A 24791-nucleotide genomic window follows, 5' to 3' on the forward strand; every position below is an offset into this window, starting at 1 on the left:
TTTCTCTGATTTCTTTGGGGCATAGGTCTATGCAGCATCACTGGATCAAAAAGTATGCACAGTTGAGTGATTTTTTTCTGATCCTAGTTCTAGATTGCTTTCAAAAGTTGCTGTACTAATTCACAGCTCCACCAACAGTGCCCCAGTGTGTCCAGTTTCCTTCAACTTCCTGAACAATGACGGTTTTCTACTATTGTCTTTTTAATCTGATGGTTGTGAGGTGGAATCTCAGAGTTGTTTTAATTTGCATTCCTTTGATTAAGTGATTTGAAGCATTTTTTTTCATATCACTTGGATATTTATCCTTTGAGAACTGCTTGTTCATATCCTCAGAGTATTTATGTATTTGAGAATGGCTGTCATTCTTATTATACATCTGAATAAGTTCCTGTAATCTTGGCTATCAAACCTTCATCAGAGAAATTTGAGAAATGTTTCCCAGTTGCCTGTTTTCCTTGCTAATTTTAGCTTCACTGGTTTTGTGTAAAAAATTTTCAATTTTATGTAATAAAAATAGTTCATTTATATCTTCCAGAAAATTCTCTATCCCTTGTCTTATGAATTCTTTCCCTATCTGTAGTTACAAAAAAGTTATTTCCTTCCTTGATCCTCTGACTTGTTTGTGATGTGACATTTTATATCTAGGTCATGAATCCATTTGGTGTTTGTGCAGTTATAAGTTGTGAAACGTTGGTCCATACCTAATTTCTGCCATGCTGCTTTTGAGTTTTTCCAGCACCCAAAAGATCTCTTGAAAAGATTAAAAGGAAGTTAAGAAAACTTATAGCAGTTACAGTTATCATTCAAAACTGGAAAAAAAAATGAAAATAGTTCATAAATTTAGCAAATAATGGCTTCAGAATGGAAATAAATTTTCTCTGCATTTTTATTCCTTTTAGGATTTACGGAAATGGAATACTACCAATAGTGCTAGATTAATTTCTTTGAATAAGAATAGCATTACTTTACTCATTCATTCTAATAAAAAAGGCCAGTGGGTAAGTTACTGACAATTTGCTTTTCAAAATCCTTGATTAAAACATGTTTCATTAGCAGTTCTTAGTAGAAAAAAGAAAAAAACAACTTTCAAAACAAAAAAACCTTTTTGCAAAATGAATCCTAAAATAGCAGATTTCTCTGAACTACAATGAAATAATCTAACATGCTACATAGCCACTGAACTATTTTCAAATGATGGAATATGAAGCAGAGCATCAATTCTGTTAGAAGATATTCTACTTAAACTGCTTGGAGAATATAGCAATTATTTGTAAATTTGACATTAAACATTTTAATGTCAAGCTTACAAATCAACAAGGGCATATTACAATCCTAAAATATAAAAACTTGGTTTAAATAGGCTTTTTTCTATATGAATAAATTTAGATGACTTAATTTATCTAAAATTTTGCAAAGTGCAGGCTTTCTGCTAACAAATCATCATCATAAAATAATACTATCTAACACTAATATAAAGCTTGAAGATTTGCAAGGCATTTTGTTATCTTTTACATTTATACCACATATTACATTTACTACAAAATATATTTCATATACAAAATATATTTATTTTGTATTAAATATATTTATATAACATATTTAAATATATTATATAAACATATTATGTATAAATATTAAATAACAAATATATTAAAATGTTTTATTTTAATATTATCTTTTTATTATCAACTCTGTGAGGCAGGCACCAGTTTTAACCCTATTTTGGAGATAAACTGAGGTCCATAAAAGTTAAGCAACAGAGTTACACAGCTAGTTAAGTAATGAGTTAGGATTTGAATTCACAATTGTCCAGATTCCAAGTCCAGCCTTCTATGCACCTACGTGTCTTAACTGCAACCTTAAATAGTAACTGCTAAATGGTAGAGCAGGATGGTAGAGTAACAGGAAGTACAGATAAGATCTCCCTCACAATTCCTCTACAAAGACCTAGAAAATGAACCAAACTGAAGGGGATGTTAGAAGAGGCACACCAGTGCATTGCTGGTGGAGCTGTTAATTGGTACAATGATTTTGGAAAACAATTTGGAATTGTGCAAATAAAGTGACTCAAATATATCCTTTAACACAGAGATTCCATTACTTAGACTTCAAGGGTTTAATCGTTGGGCTTATGCCACAAGGAGCTTGATATGAATAAATATGTACAGAACTGGGAAAAAAGTAGATGCCTATCAACTGGAAAATGGCTAAATAAATTGGTACATGAATGTAACACAATATTACTATGCTCTAAGAAATTATAAATCTGATGACTAAAAAGAAACATGTAAAGACCTACATGTACTTATGCAGAGGAAATTAAACAAGAGGCTTATTATACAGAATGACTACAACAATGTAAATGAAAAACTCAAAATATATCCTACCACAATGATGTAAATGAAACAACTGTGCTCAAAAAATTAATGTTGCAAAGTTATAAAGAACAAGCATGGCTCAAAAGAGAAATATTAGAGACACTTCCAATACATTTCTTTGCAGAGATGAAAGATCCACAGAAATTCACACTGCACGTATCTATACTATTTTAGTTTACAGATCAGTTATGCAGATTTTTTTTCTTCTTTTCTCTTTAAAAATACTATTTGTTATATGGAACGTCTTTCTGAAAGGGATAGGAGAAGGAAGGCTGCAGGGAAGCTAAGATAATATAAAAAACAAAAGACAACAATAAAAACATTTTTAAAAGATTTTTCGAAATAGAAAATGTAGCAACCAGAACCCTGATTGGGAAATCCAGCAAAAAAAATCTGCAAGCCTCTTTCCCAGCCTTAGTTAAATCAATGGTTGCCTAAATTTAGCCTTTTAGCAAATAAGGCAACAATTGTCCCTACGTTTTTAAATTACGCCTTTACCATACCAAATTTAATTTACAAAGTGGAAAAATACCACATTTTTAAAAAGGGGGTGCTTTACAATTCTTGAAGATAAAAAAGCAATTTCTGGATTACTGCTCCCTGACAAGGTATGTGATGTCATGAGAAGGGGTCATTAGTTACTGCAGTCAATCAACATGTCTCTCTCAAATTAAAATTTCACCACACAAATGGTTAAAATTATTCTACTAGTATCTACTGGACACTTTTTTGCAAAAAACTTCAAGCATCTGTGCCTACCTTAAAAGTAACCTATGTAATTAACAGGGACAGGAACAACAAAGAGCTAGCCAGTCTGCAAAATACCTGCAACAGGAAAAGCTTTCAACAGGAAGAGAACCCTCTAGAGATCAAGAAAGCCATAGAGTATCACATTTAAGACAGCTACAAGGGGAAAAAACCATAGAGTTCTATACAAAAGTCAGCTGTCTTTTTCTACAGAGCCCCCTAGCAGCTTTTACACTGATCGGCTAACTACCTATAACCAATGACTTTTACTGGGTAGAACTTCAGGACTGTTATTAGTGTTTCTTGGGGCAAATTATTTCTTTCATTTTTATTTCTAAAACAATACAAAGGCTTCCAGAAACACATGACCAATCTTAATCAAAATACACATTTAAATCAAATCTAGTAATTAAGGGTTTAAATAAGCCTACAATAAACTTTGAGGCAGCTAGGTAATGCAGGGGATATCATGCTGAACCTGGGATTCCAATGGGTCTCAGACACTTACTAGTTGTGCGGCCATGGGCAAGTCACCTAACTTCTGTCTACCTCAATTACTTCCTCTGTAAATGAGGATAATAACATTGCCAACCTTCCAGGTTAGCTAGATGGCACAGTGTTTGGTGTCCCAGGGCCTGGAGTGAGAAAGACTCATCTTCCTGAGTTCAGATCTGGCCTCAGACACAAATTAGTTGTGTGACTCTGGACAAGTCATTTAACCCTGTTTGCCTCAGTTTCCTCATCTGTAAAGTGAGCTGGAGAAGGAAATGACAAATCAATCCAGTATCTTTCCCAAGAAAACTCCAAATGGGATTACAAAGAGGTAGACATGACTGAAATGAATGAACGATAATAAATTCCCAATTTCTTACCATTTGAAAAGGAAGAGGCATTATCTAAAGTTACATTTTTGCATTGTAATACAGAAAATGAGATTTTTAACCATTTTAATTTAAGGAAGAAGGGAAAAATAATTTTAAAAAATTAACAGAATTGAAGGATTCATTTTAAAGGAAGTTACACAATAAGTGCTCCAGACAACTCCAGCTTTACTTACAAAAAAAACCAAACCCTAGATTCCTTAGCAATACACCTTAAAATTTTCATGTTACGTAGAAAATGTTATGCAGTGCAATGCTGAGGACTGTGATTATAATATACAATACATCATAATACACTCTACAAGTGCTTTAAAAGTGACAAAACAGTGGCTGGAAAACTTTAAGATCAGCTTTATATATCTGGTTAAAGTGATTTTAAGTCTAAATTTTGTGTAGCCATTTTCAGTTGCAAAGGTCACTAAAGGAAACCTTAATTATATAAAAAATAAATATCAGATCAGGACTGTAATTATATACAAACTATGTGTGCCAAATCCAAATAAAGTAGAAATAGAACTGCAATGGTCTCCAACTTGGGACTACAGTTAATGATCCTAATGCATAGCATATACATTGTTATCAAATTATAAAACAATTTCAATTGCTAGAAAAATTACAAAGTCATTTACAAACACAACATAAAATTTTAAAATACAAAAATTTAATCATTGAAGTAAAAATGTGATGACTGCAACAATTCTCCCCAAGTACTGTCTATAGGAGAAAATTAAATTATTGTGAAACACTTCATAAAGTGATTCTCTGTACTGTATCCAATAATGTTCCAAATTTTAAATTACTTATTGACAGCAATCAAATTTTTCTCCATATGCAAGGTGTTTATAAAAGATTGTTAGAATTTTTTTGAAAAAATGTTTTAATCCTGCATTAATTAAGTACCTACTACATGTAAATTATGAGAGATAGCAGGGAAGTAGGGATGAAAGTGTCAGTCAGGAAGACCTGGGTTCAAATCTTACTTTTAACACAGAGCTAAATGACTATGAACAAGTTATTTAACCTCTCGATACCCATGGCAATTGTTAGTTCCACGGGCAAGTCACCTAACTTCTGTCTGCTTCAATTTCCTCCTCTGTAAATGAGGATAATAATATCGCCAACCTTGCAGGTTAGCTAGGTGGCACAGTGTCTGTTGTCCCAGGGCCTGGAGTGAGAAAGACTCATCTTCCTGAGTTCATATATGCATAACTGCAATGACAGTTCCTTGTATCAGTGTAATCAGTTACAGATAAAAAAATACCTATAATATTATGTTTGGCACTGGAGATACAAAGATGAAACCTAACATTCTCTGCACTTAAGAAGCTAACTAATCAACTAGAGTGACAAACAATATATATCCAAATAAGAAAATACAAAGTCTATATAGTTACATATAGTAAAAGAATATTAAGCAAGGCCATGCCAATATAATAAAAAACGGTAAAACTACCTAAATTAAATGACTATTAAATGTCATATTAATCAAGCTAGCAAAGAATCAATTTACAGGGGCGGAAAAAGTTAAAATTCAACTGGAAGAACAAAAGGTCAAGAACCTTAAGGAAAAACGAGGGGGGCAATGGAATGGATGGGGACTGGTACTATCAGATGTCAAACTATACCATGATGCAGTAATCATCAAAACTATTTGGTACGGGCTAAAGAATAAAGAACTTTTGGGGCAAGAACTTAAAATCTGATGAAAATTGTTAGGAAAACTGGAAAGCAGTCCGGTAGAAAACAGGTATAAATCAACATCTCATACTGTTATACCAAGATCAAAACGGGTACATGATTTAGCCATAAAATGTGATATCATAAGTTAGTAAGGGGAGCATGGAAAATTTTACCTGCCAGATTTATGGATAAGGGAAACATTTAATACCAAACAAAGAAAAAGGATTACACCAAGTAAACTGGATAATTTTGATTACATGAAATAAAAAGATTTTGCACAAACAAAATCAATGCAGTCAAAATTGGAAAGTAGAAAACTGGGGGAAAATTTTATAGCCAAGTTTCTCTGATACAGGTCTTATTTCTCAAGTATATAGGAAATGGAGCCAAATTTACAAAAGTACCATTGCCCAATTGATAAATGGTCAAAGGATATACGAACAAGCATTTTTTTAGAAGAAAAAAACTTAAGTTATCCATAGTCATATAAAAAAATGCTGTAAAATCATTACTGATTAAAAAAATGCAAATTTACAAAGCTCTGAGGTACCACCTAACCTCTCAGATTGGTTAAAACAACAGAAATAAAATGACATGCTGGAGGGGATGTAGAAATTAGAGACACTAATGTACTGTTCGTGGAGTTGTGAACTGGTCCAACCATCAAGAACAATTTGGAACTATGCTCACACCAATATTGAGTAACTAGGTAGTGCAATGGATAGAGTACTGGACCTGGAGTCAAGAAGACTCATTTTTCTGAGTTCAAATCTGGCCTCAGATGTTGGCTATGTGACCCTGAGCAAAACATTTGACCCTGTTTGCATCAATTTCCTCATCTGTAAAATGAGCTGAAGAAAGAAAGGGCAAACCACTCTAGTATCTTTGCCAAAAAACAAGAACAAAGGGGTAATAAAGAGTCAGACACGACTGAAACGACTGTACAACACCACTATTATTCTGATAATGTTATATGGCTATGAATTGTGGAATTCTAGTCTCTGTTGAATTAAAAGTGGAGGACCACCCAAAGGGTAACTAGGAGATATATGATGAACATTAGTCTGCTGCAAAGAATGGTAAAACAGAAGAAGCATAAAAGGATATTAGGGATATGCAACAATGGAAAAGAAGATTGGCTGGTCATGTAGCAAGAATGAGGCATATTATCAGTATTGATGAAAATATTACTGTATTCTAAATGTCATAAAGAACTACTTTTTCCTTCAACTTCTAACATGAAACACGTATGAACAATCATAAAGAACTAAAAAGAAAAACTTTACACTGTAATACAAGGAGATGATATATTTATCCCTTCAGAACTCTTATTGTCAATAGGGGCATAGAGAGAGTCTAATTTGATTAGACAGAAGCCGTGGGAGTATTTTAATGATCTTCGAAAAATGGAAAGGGAGAAGTAGAATACACTTGAGGGGAAGGGAGGGAGAAAAAAATGAGAAAAATTCTCTCACATAATTAGGGTAAGCAAAAAGAAATAAAAGAAGGCTTGGAAAGGAAAAGGGGCGTACTCTAATCTTGCTTTCATCTGAACTGGTCAAAGGAGGGAAGAATGAGTGTGCATGTGCACATACACATATACACACACGACTTAGATACAGAAATAGCTCACTTAAAAGGGAAAGGGAGAGTAGATTAAGGGAAGCATAAGTCTTAAATTGAAAAAACTCTTAAGGAGGAGATGTAAAACAAAGAAAAGTTACAAGAATTAAAAATACTATGGAGAGAAATATACAATTAACAACCAAAAGTGTGAATGTGAAGGAGATGTACCCATAAAATGGATAAACATAGTAAAATGGACAAGAATGTACAATCCAACAATGGGTTTTCTCTTTTTTCCCCCAAATTTATTAGTTTTATTTTACTTTATAAACAAAAAACTGTTTTCAACAATCACTTGCATAAGTTTTAAATTTTCTCCCCCTTTCTCCCCAAAACGGCATGCAATCCTATATGGGCCCTACACATGCATTCCTATTAAATACATTTGCACATTAGTCATCCAACAATATGTTTTCAAGAAATATACTTGAAACAAAAAAATGCACAGAGTTAAAATAAAATGCTGGAGTAAAATCTATAATACAAATATATAACAATCTATAAGCTGAAGTTAAAAAAATGGTATAAGTAGCAACCATGATGCCAAATAAACAACAGTAAAAAACTATTTAGAAACCAAAAGGAACTAGGTTAAAAGAAGTAAACAGGGAAACTACCATGAAAGGTATTAGGGACCAGAGATATTTAATTCACAGCAGGTAAAACTCCCCATTGCTATCATATCAAAATGTAAAAGGGAAATGTTTAAAAAAAAAAAATTCAATACAATATAATGTTAATTTGTGATTTTCTAAGTCAATAATACATGTCCTACAAGAATCCAATCCTGTCTGACTTTGAGCACATGGCCATGGACAATGAATATCAATACTAAACATGTATATACCAATGGTATAGGAACTAAATTCTTTTTGTTTTTTTGTTTTGTTTTTTTAAATATTAATGTTTTTATTTTCAGTGTTCTACAATCACTACCATATAACTTAGATTACTTTTTCCCCCTCCCTCCCCAAGATGGCATACAATTTTATATAGGTTCTATACATACATTCCTATTAACTGCATTTTCACTATAGTCATGTTGTGTAGAAGAATTAAAATGAATGGGAGAAATCATATAACAAACCAAAACGCAATACAAAAGAATATGATCTGCTACATTCTGTGATTGAATTCCAAAGTTCTTTCTCTGGATATGGAAGACATTTTGCCTTAAAAGACCACTGGGAATTTTTTTAAGTCCTTGCACTGCAATGAAGTTCCAAGTCTACCAGAAAAAACTCTCACACACTGTGGTCATTGCTGTGCGCAAAGTTCTCCTGCTTCTGCTCCTTTTGCTCAACATCTGATCATCTAAGTCTTTCCAGGCCTCTCTGAAGTCTTCCTATTCATCATTTCTTATAGCATAATAGTATTCCATTACATTCACATACCATAATTTATTCAGCCATTTCCCAATTGATGGGCATCCCCTTGACTTCCAGTTTTTGGCCACCACAAAGAGTGCTGCTATAAATATTTTTGTACATGTGGGACCCTTTCCCATCTTTATGATCTCTTGGGGATACAGCCCTAGAAGTGATATTGCTGGGTCAAAGGGTATGCACATTTTTGTAGCCCTTTGGGCACAGTTCCAAATTGCTCTCCAGAATGGTTGGATCAGCTCACAGCTCCACCAACAATGAATGAGTGTTCCAACTCTCCCACATCTTCTGCATCATTTATGATCTTCCTGTTCTGTCATGTTAGCCAATCTGACAGGTGTGATGTGGTACCTCAGAGTTGTTTTGATTTGCATCTCACTAATCAATAGTCATTTAGAGCATTTTTTCATATCATTATAGATATCTTTAATTCCTTCCTCTGAAAACTGCCTGTTCATATCCTTTGACCATTTATCAACTGGGGAATGATTTGTATTCTTGTACATTTGACTCAGTTCTCTATATAGTTTAGAAATGAGGCCTTTATCACACACACTAGTTGCAAAAATTCTTTCCCAGTTTTCTGCTTCCCTCCTAATTTTGGTTGCACTGGATTTGGTTGTGCAAAACCTTTTTCAATTTAATGTAAACAAAATTATCCATTTTGCACTTTATAATGCTTTCTATCTCTTCTTTAGTCAAAAATTCTTCCTTTTTCCATAAATCTGATAAATACACTATTCCTTGCTCTACTAATTTGTTTATAGTATCAATCTTTACATATAGATCATGTACCTGTTTGGACTTTATTCTTGTGTATGGTGTCAGGCATTGATCTATGCTTAGTTTCTGCCACACTTTTATCCAGTTTTCCCAGAAATGTTTGTCAAACAGTGAGTTCTTATCCCAGAAGCTGGGGTCCTTGGGTTTATCAAACAGTAGACTGCCATATTCATTGCCTACTGTGTCTTGAGTACCTAAACTATTCCACTTGTCTACCCTTCTGTTTCTTAGCCAGTACCAAGAGATTTTGATAATTGCTGCTTTATAATACAATTTGAGATCTAGTAGAGATAGGCCACCTTCCCTAGCATTTCTTTTCATTAGTTCCCTTGCTATTCTGGACCTTTTGTTCTTCCAGATGAATTTTGATACTATTTTTTCCAGCTCTAGCAAATAATTATCATAGTTTGATTGGTATGGCACTAAATAAGTAAATTAATTTAGATAGAATTGTTATTTTTATCATATTGGCTAGGCCTACCCACGAGCAACTGAAGCTTTTCCACTTACTTAGATCTGACTTTATTTGTGAGAAAAGTGTCTTGTAAGTGTTCATACAGTCCCCAGACTGGTTTTGGTGGGTACACTCCCAAATATTTTGTAGTGTCTACCTTAGCTTTAAATGGAATTTCTCTATGTCTTGCTGTTGGGCTATCTAAATTTTAAAGGAAAAATTAAATGAGTTATACTGAGAAATAGAGAGCAAAACCATAATAGCGAGAAACCTCAATTTACTCCTTTTAGTCCCAGATAAATTTATTTTTTAAAAAAGAGAGAAATGAAGAACTAAATAGAATTTTTAAAAAGTAAAAAATGATAGATCTCTGGATATTATTCAACAGAAACAAAATGAAGCATACTTATTTCTCAGATGTGCATGGAACCTTCACAAAAACTGAATGAAATAAAACCTTACATATAAATTAAGGCATAAAAACCTCACGAGTAAATGCAGAAAAGCAGAAACATTAAACACATCTTTGACAAGCCACAATGCAGTAAAAATTATTTTCAATACAAGTCTCTGAAGCAAAGATTAAAAACTGGAGACTAAAGAACTTAATTCTAAAGAATACGTGGTCAAAGAACAAATCATAGAAAAAATTTCATTGAAGATAATGATGAGACTAATATACCAAAATTTTTGGAATGCAGCCAAAGCAGTAATTAGGGGAAATTTTACACCTCCAAATGCTCCCATCAATAAAAGAGAGGGAAAAAAACAGACCAACACAGAAAACATACAACTAAAAAAACTAGAAAATCAACAAATTAAAACCCTTCAAAGAAGAATCTTGAAAATCAAAGATTAACAAAATTGAATGAATAAATAAAAAACTACAGGTATAGTTTACAAGATACGATGGATGTTCATTATTAACATTACCATGGTGCCAGAAATGCTACTTATAGCAATAACACGAGAAAAAGAAATTGAGTCAGTAAGCACAGGTAAAAAAAACAATCAACTATCATTTTTTGGCATGATGAATCTTAGAGAATCAAAAACTAAATGAAACAATTAACAACAAAGTTGAACAATACAAAATAGAACCACATAAGCAATTACCATTTTTATATCCCCCCCCAAAAAAACTTAGCAGTAAGCTAAATAGACAAATTTCATTTAAAATAATCATAAGAATAGTTGGCAACATAATATCAAAATAACTGGGAATCGACCTACCAAGATATACATTAGAACCATACAAACACAAAATTACAAAAGTTTCCAAAAAATAAATACATATAAAGAGTTAGAAAAATATTAATTGTTCATGAGTAGGCCAAGTCAATATAACAAAAATGACAATACTACTGAAACTGATTTACTTATTCAGTGCAATAGCAATCAACTTACTTTATAGAGGATTACTTTATTGAGTTAAAAAAATTACACATTTCATCTGGTGGAACAAAAGATCAAGAATATCAAGGGAATTAATGAAAAAAAATTGGCAGGGAAGGAAGCCTAATAGTACCACATCTTACACTCTAGTATAAAGTTATACTCATCAAAACAATTTGGTAGTGAGTATGAATTAAAAAGGCTTGATTAGTGGAACATAGTAAGTACAAAATATATAGAAATAAGGTTGCCCTGTTTGACAAACCCAAAGACGCCTACTATTAGGGCAAGAATTCAATGTATAAAATAAAAAATGTTGGAAGAACTGAAAAGCAGTCTGACAAAAACCAAATATAGGCCAACATCTCACTATATACCAAATGAAGACAAGACAGACATGAAAGGGAGACACCATAAATAAATGAGAAGAATGAGGAAGTTACACAGAAAGTAAAATGGACAGTTCTGATTACATTAAATGAAAAAAATTTTGAACAAAAACAATTCAGCTAAAATTAGAAGTAGACAAATAAGAAAATTAGAAGTAGACAAATGAGGGAAAAAAATTTGCAGCTCATTTCTCTGATAAAGGTCTCATTTCTAAGATAGATAAGGAACAGATTCAAATATATAAAAATCATCCCCGTAAATGGTGGGAAGATACAACTATGTAGTTTTAAGAGAAAAAAAGATTTAAAAAAAAAGTGGAGCTAAGGGCAGATTGGTTCTGTTCAAAGGGAGGGTAAAAAGGATATATTAATACAGAAAAAAGGAAGAAGGGAGATAAAATTTGCTATTTTTTATAAGTGGAATAAATGAGAGGAGGACTATATAAACATGGAGTAAGGGAAGGGGATAGAAGTTGTCACGTGAACTTTATTCTCCTTAGGACCTATGATAAAAAATGTTACTTACCTCCTGATAGATGATGGACTCACGGCATATGCAGATGCATTTTAAACGTGACTACTGTGTAAATTTGTTTTGCTACACTATGCTGATGTTATAGTGAGTTTTATCCTCTTCCATTTTTAATTAGGAAGGACTCTGAGATGAGGAGGCTGGTAACAGTGATGCCCCCACAAAGAAAAAGTATCCTTGAAATTTGTTTTTGCACAAAATAGTTAAGAGACAAATCAGATAATTTTGAAAGAAACATTTGGAACTTATTATATGACTTTTTCACAAATAAATTACATGAAATGGAGTCAATTTCAAATTCAATTTTCTTTTATGTACTCTACTATACATATGTAAATGCTCTTTCTTTTAAAAAATTTTAATTTAAATTCAGTTTTTAATAAAAAATTGCTATGTATTTGGGAAATGTTATAAATCATGTTTCAATATTTAAAATACTTATAACTTTACTTCTATAGATACTCTCCCAACTCATTCAGACAGCAGACCTTTCATAAACATAACTCACTGTATTACTGTAGCTAATAATAATTTTTTTTAAAAAGCATTAACTATGTGAGAAAAATGCTCTAAACCCCTAATAACTAGAGAACTGTACCTCACACTCATCAGAGTAGCAAAGATGTCAAAAAAGGAAAATGACAAATGCTGAAGCGGGCTGTGGGAAAACATCCACATTTAATCAAGTAGAGCTGAAAACTGGTCCAGCCATTCTGGAGAGCAATTTGGAAAAACACCCAGAAGGTTACTAAACTGCATTCCTTCTGACACAGCTATGTCACTAATAAATCTATATTCCAAAGTAATCAGAGAAATTTTTTAAAAGACATACATGTACAAAAATGTTTACAGCAGTTATTTTATAGTTGAAAAGAACTGGCAACCAAAGGTGTGCCATCAAATGCGAAACAGCTGAACAAATTATGGTATATTTATAATACTACTGACCTATAGGAAATTATGAAGACAGTTTCAGAGTAACCTAGGAAGACTTTAATGAACTGATGAGGTGAGCAAAACCAGAAGAATAATTTATGCATTAACAGCAAGATTATAAAGAGAAATAACTTTGAAAGACTTAAAAACTCTGATCAATACACAATGACAAACTGCAATTCCACAGGTCTTAATACCAACTCCTGAATGAGAAGAGCTGAACTCAGTGCAGACTGAAACATATTTTGTTTTTACATGGTCAGTGCAGGAATTTGTTTCACCTATGTCACATGTTTGTAACCTGTTTTTCCCTCTTGGCTTTCTCAATTGGGAGAAGGGCTGAGGGAGAGAATGTGGATCTAAAAATAAAATAAAATTTCATTTTAAAACAGATCATTTAGTAACTTTGGAGTAATGATGAGGTCAGAAGACTGCAAAGGGTTAAGAGAGGAAAGGAAGTACAGGTACCTATTATACACAGTCTATTCAAGGAATTTTAGCCACAAAAGGGAAGGGAGATGCAGGATAGCAAGTAAGGATGGAAAGATCAAATGAAGAGTTTTTGAGGATGGAAAGGACATGGGCACAGTTACCAGCAGGTAGACAAGTAGTCAGCAGATGAAGAGAAACTAAACATAAGCAAAACAGTAGGCTTGAGAAGACAGGATAGAACAGGATGACTTGTGCATGTGGAAGGGTTTTCCTTGGCAAGAAGGGCCACCTCTCCATGTGAGATAGAAGTGAAGGTAGAAATTGGTGCAGAAGGCATCAGGGTGATACAAGATGAGAAACAAAAGAGATTTTTTTTAATGAAATGAAGCAAATTTTTCAGCTGAGACTATGGGGGAGAGAAAGGTGTGAGATGACTGAGAAGGGACAAAAAGTATAGAAAAGTAGCTATGGTGAGAGGGATGGAGTGAGTTAATTGAGGAGGTGTAAAAGAAGTGCCTTGCTACAGAGAGGGCCCAGTTGAGATTATATAACATAAACTTGAAGTGAACCCCATCAACATTTTTAAAAGATTTTCTCCAGCTTCAGTCTACAGCATGAGTATGAGCAAAGATAGTAGTAGATGGTGACAGTGATCCAAGACTAGTGATTAGAAGAACAAGCTCTTAACTAGGACTAAGGACAAGGGACTCGAGGACAGCACAGATCTTAACTGCTTCACTAAGGGGTTAAGATAAGAAAGGTAGGTGAGTGTAGCCAGTGCAGAGGTGATGGCCTAGAAAGCAAGTGAGAGGTGAAGGAACTAGAGGTTGTAGTAAGGTTGAAAAACTTTTGCAGTAGCAAGGCAGAGGAAAAAGATGAATGAAAGATTATGACCAGATAAAAGAATTTCAGTGTTTATGAATAGAGATGTGGAATACTTCTGGGTGGTAGTCATCTGTGTGTAGCTGTAGTATGTTGGGAAAATATGCCTCTTTTCTTGTCTCTCATAAATACAATGTCTACTCCCCTTTGCTTCTACCTAACCAAATCCTAACCACCTCTTAAATCAAATTCCATTTCCCACACCAGAAGAAATAATCCATTTTTATTTCTTCGTATTTCCCAGCTCCTGAGTACTATGTTACTCAATGAAGCAAGAACTCACTCTGAATGAAAGTATACTTTTTTTTCAAAAAAAGTAGCCATAATTACTGAACTTAGAACAATAGACTCCATGAAGAACATAAACACTTGAAACTTAGACAAAAGGAATTCAGTTCCCATGAAATTTATGTTTAATGCATTTTTCAACAGTTCTAACTGAAAAGAAGTATATGCACACCTCCAAAATAACACTACCCTCAATGTTATTTTGCAATAAGTTCATTATCAGAGGTGTCGTTATTATGAAAATCAAATGAGAACATATATAAAGCAAGAATTACATATACATGGCAGCCATTATTAGTAGAGCCAAACTCTATCCCTCTACCCCTGTAGAAAACCACACTGGAAAATAAGTTAATCTGATCATACAAATCAAATGGTTTAGTGATCAAAGATCTAAAACTGGAAAGGGAGACTTCAGAGGCAATCTGGTCTAACCTCTTCATTTTACAAGTGAGGAAACTAAAGTTCAACTGAGTTTAAATGACTTGTCTACAGTCAAACATAAAGGTCACACACACAGACGCGCACACACACACACAATTTGAAAATAGGAAATCTGATCCAAATCCAGTGCTCTCTGTACCACAATGTTTCTTTATGAGAAGCCCTACCAAACATCCATCAGGGTTAACCATCTTAATTCAGTTAGTTTATCACAATCATACTCCCTAATGGAAAGGTATGAAGATTATACCTTCTAACTGATTCAAAGTTATTTTTCTTTGAAGAATAGTTTACATAATGATGGTCTAATGTTATGGGATCAAAGGATATAATTTTCATTCCATGATAATGTAAATGAAAAACTGATATGATTTTTTTAAAAATCAGCAAAAAAATTTTAATTTCCCACTATTCAAACACATAGATAAGAATATTTTGTAATTAAAAATACTATCTTGGTCTTTCATAAAAATATTTTTAAAAAACATTTTAATTTGTTATTTATTTTTAGCACTTTACATTTCAAGTTCAAAATTTTCTCCCTCCTTTCCACCTCCAGTAAGAAGGCAAACAATATAACACTTATTATACGTGTGAATCATGTAAAACACTTCAATATTAATTTTCCAAAAAAATCAAGAAAAATAAAAAAGATGAGAAAATTATACTTCAATTTGCACTCAATTCTTCAGTTCTCTCTCTCTGGAGGTGGAGAGCACTTTTTCATTATGAGTCCTCTAGAATTGTCTTGATTGTATTGTATTCATCAGAGCAGTCAAGTCTTTCACATTTAATCATCATTTTAACATTGCTGTTACTTTGCACAATGATCTCCAGGTTCTTCTCACTTCACTTTGCATCAGTTCACAGAGTTCTTGCCATGTTTTTCTGAAACCACTCCCTGTTGTGATTTCTTACAGCACAACATTACTCTATCATAATCACATATTCCACAACAAGCCATTCCCCAATTGATAAGCATTCTAACTTTCCTTATAAGATACTGGGTTCCAATATGGGCTTATCAACTCATTTTGTACTTGACTTTTCATTTCTTTTGAACTTATGATTTCTCATGTGTAAAATGAAAGGGTTGAGACTAGATAAATTTTGAAGTCCTGTCTAGCCCTAAAACTGTTCTGTAATGAATCTAAAATCATTTGGAATAAGTATACTCTTATTAATTCTTTTTCTGATGGAAGAATTGAAACTGAGATATTAAAATCTAGATAAAACAAAAAACCTGAGTCTACATAAAACCAAAACTAGTAGTGAGTTTGTTCAAGACACGGTCAGCAAAAAATTAGTCAATCTGGTTATTTTATTCATTTGGGTGATGCATTTAATCTTAATTCATTTTCGATATCTTTTCAAATTATGCAATTCTGTACCCCATCCACTCCTGTGCAAGATACTTCCATAAATTTACCTCACTAGGTCCATCCAACATGTTTACTTGACATTGTGTAGATATCCATGGAGAAGAAGGACTATCCATTGGTCATCCTGAATTCATTATTAATGATTATAAAACTTCAACAGAAAATATATTTATTGAATGATTCACCCTTATTTGGTATTATGGAGGCATAATTCCTGGGTGCTCATAGCAAAATAACCTTTTTCCAGCAGTTTTACGATGATCTTGATACCAAATAGTCAATCATCTATCACAGTTAACTGCCCTACTTCAGTCAATTTATAACAGTCATATTGCTTCCTAGATAGGTATGAAGATAATTCCCTCTAAATGATTCCTTCTCCTGATAATGTATTTTCAAAGAACTAATTGACATTAGGCAGCAATAGCTGCACTGTCAAAATTGGGAGGGAAAGGAAGCTTTACTGAATGGAGTCTCACAAATAAAGTATTGATTAGAATTAGAAGACTTCGTATGGCTTGGCACAACTGATGACTAGGTGTGTGACTTTTTTCAAGACATCTGAGCATCTCTACATTAAGGAAACTAGAGAAATATTTTGACTAAACTTTGCTGTGCATCATGGAGTTCTACAAACTGAAGTTGAAGATCAACCAAAAGGCAATACAGAGATACATGGTGAACAACAACAGGCTCCAGTAAGTTAAACCAAGAAATACGTGACTAGGAAAAAAAAGGATGAGTTAGTCATACTATGACTATTTGGTACCAGGAATAACCTGAAACTATTGAAAAGTGTTAGCTGGCTAGGAGCATCAAGGAATACCTCCAAAATACCAACAATAAATATATATTTGCTATTAAAGTTTTATGATCATTAACAGTGAATTGGGAGAAGTAATATTTGGACTCAGATGCTATTTATATTAGATAAATCAAAAAAGGAAAAGGTTATCTAAACTAAAAAGACTGTCATTTACAATCTGTCATTGATCTTATACCAATCAGATATTCGATTTAGCAGATGGGAAAATCCCAACCAAAGATCCCACTTCTGCCATCATCAAGAACCTGTCACAGACTTAACAGAGCTAACTGATTCTTTGTTGTAACAAGGATATTCTACAAAGATAGCACAAAATATGTGAACTAAAGGATACTACACAAATGCAACATGAAAAAGGACCAATTGAGTGTTGCTATGGCTTACAGAAAGACAGTAAGAATTTAGTTCCAACAAGGGCCCTGGAAGCCAGAAGACATTAGCCCTGAAATATGACCTATCTAAAGTGATTGTGCCTTCACAGACAACTGAACCAAAGACTAGAAAGGCTGTATAAGAATCCTACCAGAGGATGCTCCAAAGGATCATCTTTGTAAACAGGAATACTCACCTTAACACACTGGGTTGGGAATGCAAATAGAAAAGACAGGCCCTGCTAAGGATATATAAGCAATATCTGTTAAAACACTACATGCTCTTTTCAATACCATGTGAAAAGTCTATGATTTTCAACGGCACATTAGTGGTACTTTTACCATCCTACAATAGCCCAGCCTTGCTGTAGTGCTAGTTTTCCAATATCATATGAATATTATGAGCATATGAGATATATGTAAGTATTGAGTTGGCCCCAGAATCAGAAAGATCTGATTCAAGTCCCAACTCTGGGAAATTTACTATGTGACCTTGGGCAAATAACTTAACCTTCTCAGCGCTCAAGGTAATTCCCTGGGGCTTTAAGGTAACTATAAATTACAGAGCAAGTGTCAGAATTTGAAACCTAGTGTACTTGCTGTTAATAATAATAATAATGCTGTGTGTAACAGTATATTAATATTTCAACATATATCTTAATATAATGTTGATATATAATATTTATGATATTACATATAATAGTGAAGATAATAATAATGCTAGCTAACAAGCATTTAAATAGCACTTTGAAGTTTACAGAACACTTTACAAATGTTATCTCATTTTATCCTCACAACAATCCTTGTTACTTTAAACATTAAAGCCAAAATGGGTTAATGAAATGAGTAAGAGAGTTAATTATTACCTTGTCTTTGCTCATACTATTCCCCATGCCTGGAATGCCCTTCATTCTTGGCTCCCCCATTTCCACCTGTTGAAATCTTTATTTTTCAAGGCACAACTCAAATGTCACTTCTTCCATAAAGCCATCTCTGATCTTCTCCAAATATATTTCCTTACTCAAACCACAAAGGCACTGATCTTCTCTTAAGCTCTTACCATATTCTGGATTATAGTTACTACACTGTTACAGTATATTTATAATTTACAGTATATTTATACTTTATAATATATTTATACTATGCATAGTATATTTATCATATAGTTATTAAATGTTTATATTACATGAGAGCAGGAACTACATATTAATTATCTGCTTCATTTTCATAGTAGACATAGTAGGTACATTATGTATGTTGTATCATCCCCATTTTAACAGTAACAGCTTCCTTTTGTAGGAATCAAAATAAGATTTCCTTTGTATGAATAAATTCAACCTAAATAAGATTTGGGAACTGAAAAAAAAAAACTTCAAATTTCTTTCCCAGCCTGTAAAGACGAAGATTAATGAATCAACTAAATAAAATATATTAAATTATAATGCTAACCTTGCTGAAAGCCCATTCTGCTTTAAAAAAAATTTAACTTTCAAATGTAAAGATATAAAAAGTTGTAAAGGAAAAAGTAAAAGTTTAAAATATATTGTTAAAATAACTAACTTCAGAATATATAATTTTTTAAGTTAAAGAAAATGTAAATTATTGTTTCGGATGCTGGCTATTATCCTCCTAACTGCAAAAACATCCCTCAAATATTCATTAACTTGTTAGAGATACTTGTGACATCAGAGAGGAACTATCAGTTTTTATCAAGTTTGATAAATAAAGTAACTTCCAAATGTTTTTCATTTATTATATGGAGGTTAACCATACCAGAAAATTGGACTACATAAATGAATATCTTTAACTTTCTTGTCAAGGGACTATCTAATAGATTACAAGGTCTAAGTTAAGAAACCCTGTAGTGGAAATAGATTTGCAGAGATCAACAATGCTCTAGCACTTCAAATACTGTATACTGTGGCCAACAGTATACATTTGCATTAATGGTAAATTATAGGTATAATCCATAATATGAAACTAACATCCTTACAGGTATCAGACTAATAATCTGAGCTTTAAGTACTATGTACTAATCGACTGAGCTAATACCAGCCATTAATAGTAATGAATATCTCAAATATAAAATGGGATACAGGAACTTCTAAACATAACTGAGATTTACTATCCCAGGGGTCCACAAGACAGGTTAATATAGCAAGGTGTGCCAAAATTCATATTTGGAAGAGGGCACTGTGAGGACTCTCTACAGTAGGTTGGTAAAATAATATATCAGTATGACCCTTATAATCCTAAACTCTACGTGGATTCAAAAGGCTACCAGATAGCTTAGAGAAAACTCAACTTCCAAAAATGAAAACTCTGAACTTGAGTCTATAGATACCCAACATCACCTGGTTAAGTAATCCTTCCTATCAAAATCAATCAGTATCTACCTGAATGTATATTGTGTATATGGTGGTCCACCAAGCTCTGAAAGCCAAAAAAAAAAATAGTATAAGATGTGGCAGCATAGTAGACTAGAAGGAAAATAAACTGGATTTTTGGGTTCAAAAGATCTATGCAAGAATTATAATTCCAATATTTAACCACTCTCAGCCTTACTTTCTTCATCTATAAAATCTGCTTAATACATGTACTAACTACCTCAAAAGGTTACCATGACGAAAGCACTTTGTAAATATTTGCAAACATTAAGAATATATATATATGTATATACGTATGTGTGTATGTATCATATATGCAATTTAGTTAACTATCACCAGGCAATAACACAAAGTCAAGGATTTAGGTTCAAATCACAACTCTGCTACTTACAAACCAGATGGGCATGTACATGCAACCTTTCTGAGCCTTAATTTTCTAATCTATAAGATGAGGAGATTGAACTACATAACCTCTGAGGTTTTCTCTAAATCAAAGTCCTATAATCCTGAGATCTATTTGCTAATTTGGAAAAAATAGAAACTATGCACTATTTCACGGGGCAGTTCTAAAGATCGCACTCTACAAACAAATCATAACTATGTAAATATCAATTCAAATTATTATTACAGCCAATACATTATAATTTACAAGATCATGTTTCTTTATGTTATTATTTAATCATCATTCATTAAATGGATTAGTCTTTTTAGTGCCTAATAACAGATACAATAATATTTTAATCATCTGTGATGTAGCATGGATACAACACCATTAATGTGGAATGCAACTCTCCTATATAGTATATAGCATTCATAAAAAGCTTTGGCAAAAATAAAAGCTTGGTGGATAAGCTACCAGTATAGTCATCTACAAACTTACCAAGGTTGCTCCTTGAGGGCCAAAAGTGCACCATTCCTGCACCTGATCTCTAAGGCCGTAAAACAAGTAAGAGATTGTACTCCTTGAAACCACAGAGTCAACTTGATGTCAAGAATGGTCAAAGGACCACAGATTTAGAGCTAGAAGGGACCCATAGAAAGCCATCCAGTTCAACCCCCTCACTTTACACATTAGGAAACTAAAGCCCACAGAGGTTACGTGACTTGTCCAAGTAGATGCATTAGCAGAGCAAAAATTTATATTATTATTTTAAAACACAGCATTTTGTCCAGTTATTTACTGAACTTGACTGTGATTGAATTCTTAACCTCTCTAGGCTTCAGTGTCCTCATCCATAAAATGAGGCAGTCTGACTATTCTTTCTAGTTCTATGTCCTATCCTATTAATTGGCAGTTTAGTACGTATAAGTTAACTAGGAGTATATTATCAATGATCATCCCCCACAAGTGGCTATTCCAATGTGAAACTAAACACTGAAAGAATGTAAAATTTAAACTATCTAATCCCTGACAAAACAGAAGCAATCTTCCTCCAACATACAATGGAAACTGAGCAAAGGAAATTCAAATATGCTACACATACTGTGTGAAGATAACCTCAATTTCCACTGCAGTGATTCTGGTATCTTTTAAAAGCATGAAAATCAGTTCAAAACAAAGAAACACATACTCTACAGAAGATCGTTTTAAGTCTAAAGTACTAACCTTTGACAGAAATGCAAAATAGGAACTGTCATAGTAATAACAGTATTTAATTAGTTTGACATATCCAACTCCTAATAGCGAACATTACATATCCAAAGAGGTACTTTACCTTGACATTCTGAGTTGCTGAAAATATATTTGGAAAACTTCTTGGGAAAAGCATTATAATCCCCCCAGCTACCTTATACCATCATTCCTGTAAAATGAAGATCCAAGTTTAAACCCATTCATAACTTTGAAAAATAACTAATCAATACTCAAAAGTTTGTATCTGTTGCATTATATATGTATAAGTACATATATACACACATACTAAGTGAACTATTTGAAGATACTGTAATGAAGTTTAACAAACCCCTATGACAGCATTGTGCTCCACATCCCTTTCCACCTTATAGAAAAAAAGACCTGTAAGAACCTCAGTTTACTGTCTACCTATGAACTAATCTGGGTGACACAAAAGTAGTAACTCACAGCTGTAGACTTTTACAAGTAACAGCCCACATATGTAAAGACGCAGAGAGACGACAAACAAAACACAGAGAACGTTTACCATAATCACAGAAAGCACCCAGAAAATGCACACATGATTTTATTTTGAACAGAAGGGCATTCTAGAAATGCTCATCTTTTCACTCAATACATACAACTCTCCTCTCATCGTTTCATGACCTGTTTGTTCATGGGGAGAAACTTACTGGTACTGAGTCCGCTACCAGGTAATAAGAGTAAAAAAGACTGCTGAGTGGGTTACACAATCATATTGTTTTCAATTTGAAGGGAAAACTGAAAATCAAATAAAAGTTCTGAGGAGAACTTTAACAGGACGTTCAACTTAGACACAGAACTGGTTCTCTCTCTTGCAGAATAGATGGACCTGCATCCTTGAACTGCCAGAATTTCTGTCATACTCTTCAAGATTCTCAACTAGAGGCAAAAAACCCCTCAGTATTTTTAATTATGGTGGCCCAAAGTCCCCTTCGGGTGACCAAACCTGGCATTACCCTCTACCTTCTTCTAGGTAGCCACACACCGTCCCCTCATCTCAATAAAGGGGGGAGGGGTTTCCAAGAGGGGCAGGACGGACAAACAATGAATTAATGTTTTTCTGGCAAAACGGATCTCCAATGAACTCCTGACTAGAAAGCCTCCAAGCTCCTCCTTTCTTCGAACAACTCAGGCCCCACAGGGCTTTCAAAAGCACTGATTTTCTACATATGGAAAATACAAATCTGTCGACTCCCCCTGGACCCCGCCGCCCCCCACTGCCCTCCCACCACACACGTACACGCACACTCCAGGGAGGATCCACACCACTACCACCGCCACTCCACCACGGGGCAAGAGTTGGGACCAACTGCCCCCTCCCTCCCCCGGCCGAGCTTTGTCCCACCTGCCTAAGAGCCACTTTTCCCACCCCATCCCGGACTGAGTCTCCCCTCCTCCTTGCCCCTGCCTGGGGCTCCTCGACTCGTACCCCCCCTCTCTGGGGCCCCTACCCCGAGACAAGATCCGCCATGTGGGGGCCCCTTCCCCGCCCCCCCAGCACACGCTCAGGGAAGGGGGGGCTAGGTCAGCCCCTCCTCCTCCCCTTCCCCTCCCCTCGCGCTCCTCCTGGGACTCCCTCCCCGCCCCCCAGGCCCGCTGGGGTCTCCCCAGCCGCGCGCCCCCCACCCGCCCCAAGCGCGCATTTCCTCACGCCCCCGACCGTACCCCGGCCCCGCAGCTCACCTCACCTACCCTCTTTCGGGGACCGGGCTCCTCCGCCTCTCGCTCCGCCATGTTGGGCCCCGGCGGAGGCGCCGCTCGGCGCGGCTCCGGCTCCGGCTCTGGCTCCGGGCCGCGGCGGCCCCCGGGCTGGTGGTCTGCCCCTGTCCCGGCCCGGCCCGGCCCTGCCCACCCTTCCCCTGCCCTCCCGCCGCCGCCCCCCCGTCCGCCCGCCCCTGCACACGCACCGGCGCCTCGATGCTGCCCTCCCCGGGCCGGGCCTCACCTCGCCTCCCTCAAGTGGGGAGGGGGCGGGTCCCGCACTCTGAGGGGAGGTGGCGGGGTGTCTGACTCCCCGGCTTGGGGAGGAGAGGCAGGACGGGTGCGGGGAAGGGGCGCGGGGAGCCCGGGACTCGGGGGGTTAATGGTGTCTAATGGGCCCTGGGTGGAGGATTATTTTCTGTCGGAGAAATTCCTCCGCCTGCCCCCTTCTTAAAGCGGTCACCAAAACCAGCCTCTTGCGCGGGCCTTCACTGCGCTTGCGCGCAGCGCCTGCGCACTGCCAGCCCCTCCCTCCCTTCCCATCACTCCACCCTTTCTGGGCATGCGCAGTGAGTAAATTTGGGTAGGCCAAACCCCTGGAGCCCTCTAGCTACCAGCTGCTGCTCTCTCCACTGAGTTATGGCTGCCCTCTTAAAGGCCCCAGGAACAAATTTTGACAAGAGGCTTAGGGGAATATGGGTACAAGGCCTTGTGTCTGGGGTCTTGAGACCCCATGGTGACTTGCCATGGTGATCATCAAGATGAGTGCACCTAACCCAGGTCTAATGGGAGATTCAAGGAGTTAGAACTGGAAAAGGCGTTAGAGATGCTTCAACCTGACGCCCTCATTTTGCAGATTAGGAAACTGAGGCTCGGCCAAAGGGATTTGCCCAAAACAGCAAAATGAGTGAAGGGGCGGAACCCAGAGCCTCCTCTGCCAAATCTAAGTCTCTCTTCTAAAGGCCTAGGATAATGCCTGGCTGGGAGCCAAACCAGAAGGATCCAGTCAACAGCCCAAAGGAAACCCCAGCTTCTTTCATGGGCTCAGTAGCCCCAATCTGAGGGGTCAGGTGAGGCTGGAACTGAATTTACTGGAGCCTGGAGCACCAAAGAGCCAAGCACCTCCCAACGCAAGGACACTTCAAATGAAGACAAGTCTGCATAGAAAGAGTAGACCAGTTACTGGAGCTAATGGTTCTAGCAGCCCGGCATTCCCACCCCAAAGGTGGAGGGAGTGT

At 35.6% G+C, this 24791-nt stretch overlaps 1 protein-coding gene across 4 annotated transcripts in view; it reads right to left on the bottom strand.

Moving 5' to 3' along the window:
* The window catches only part of LOC140504754 (zinc finger MYM-type protein 4), a 138112-nt gene extending 114421 nt beyond the window's left edge, over positions 1 to 23691 (bottom strand). For 2 of the 4 annotated variants that reach the window (XM_072610082.1, XM_072610084.1), the window contains exon 1: positions 23536 to 23682. In XM_072610082.1, the coding sequence (XP_072466183.1) occupies positions 23536 to 23586 (51 nt within the window). In that variant the 5' untranslated portion in view covers positions 23587 to 23682. Of the gene's footprint in view, positions 1 to 23535 lie in introns of all 4 variants that reach the window. The other 2 variants (XM_072610083.1, XM_072610085.1) reach the window with 2 other exon arrangements.
* Positions 23692 to 24791: the final 1100 nt, after the last annotated feature.

The sequence above is a fragment of the Notamacropus eugenii genome, chromosome 5, assembly GCF_028372415.1.
Source record: "Notamacropus eugenii isolate mMacEug1 chromosome 5, mMacEug1.pri_v2, whole genome shotgun sequence".
Lineage (NCBI taxonomy): Eukaryota > Metazoa > Chordata > Mammalia > Diprotodontia > Macropodidae > Notamacropus > Notamacropus eugenii.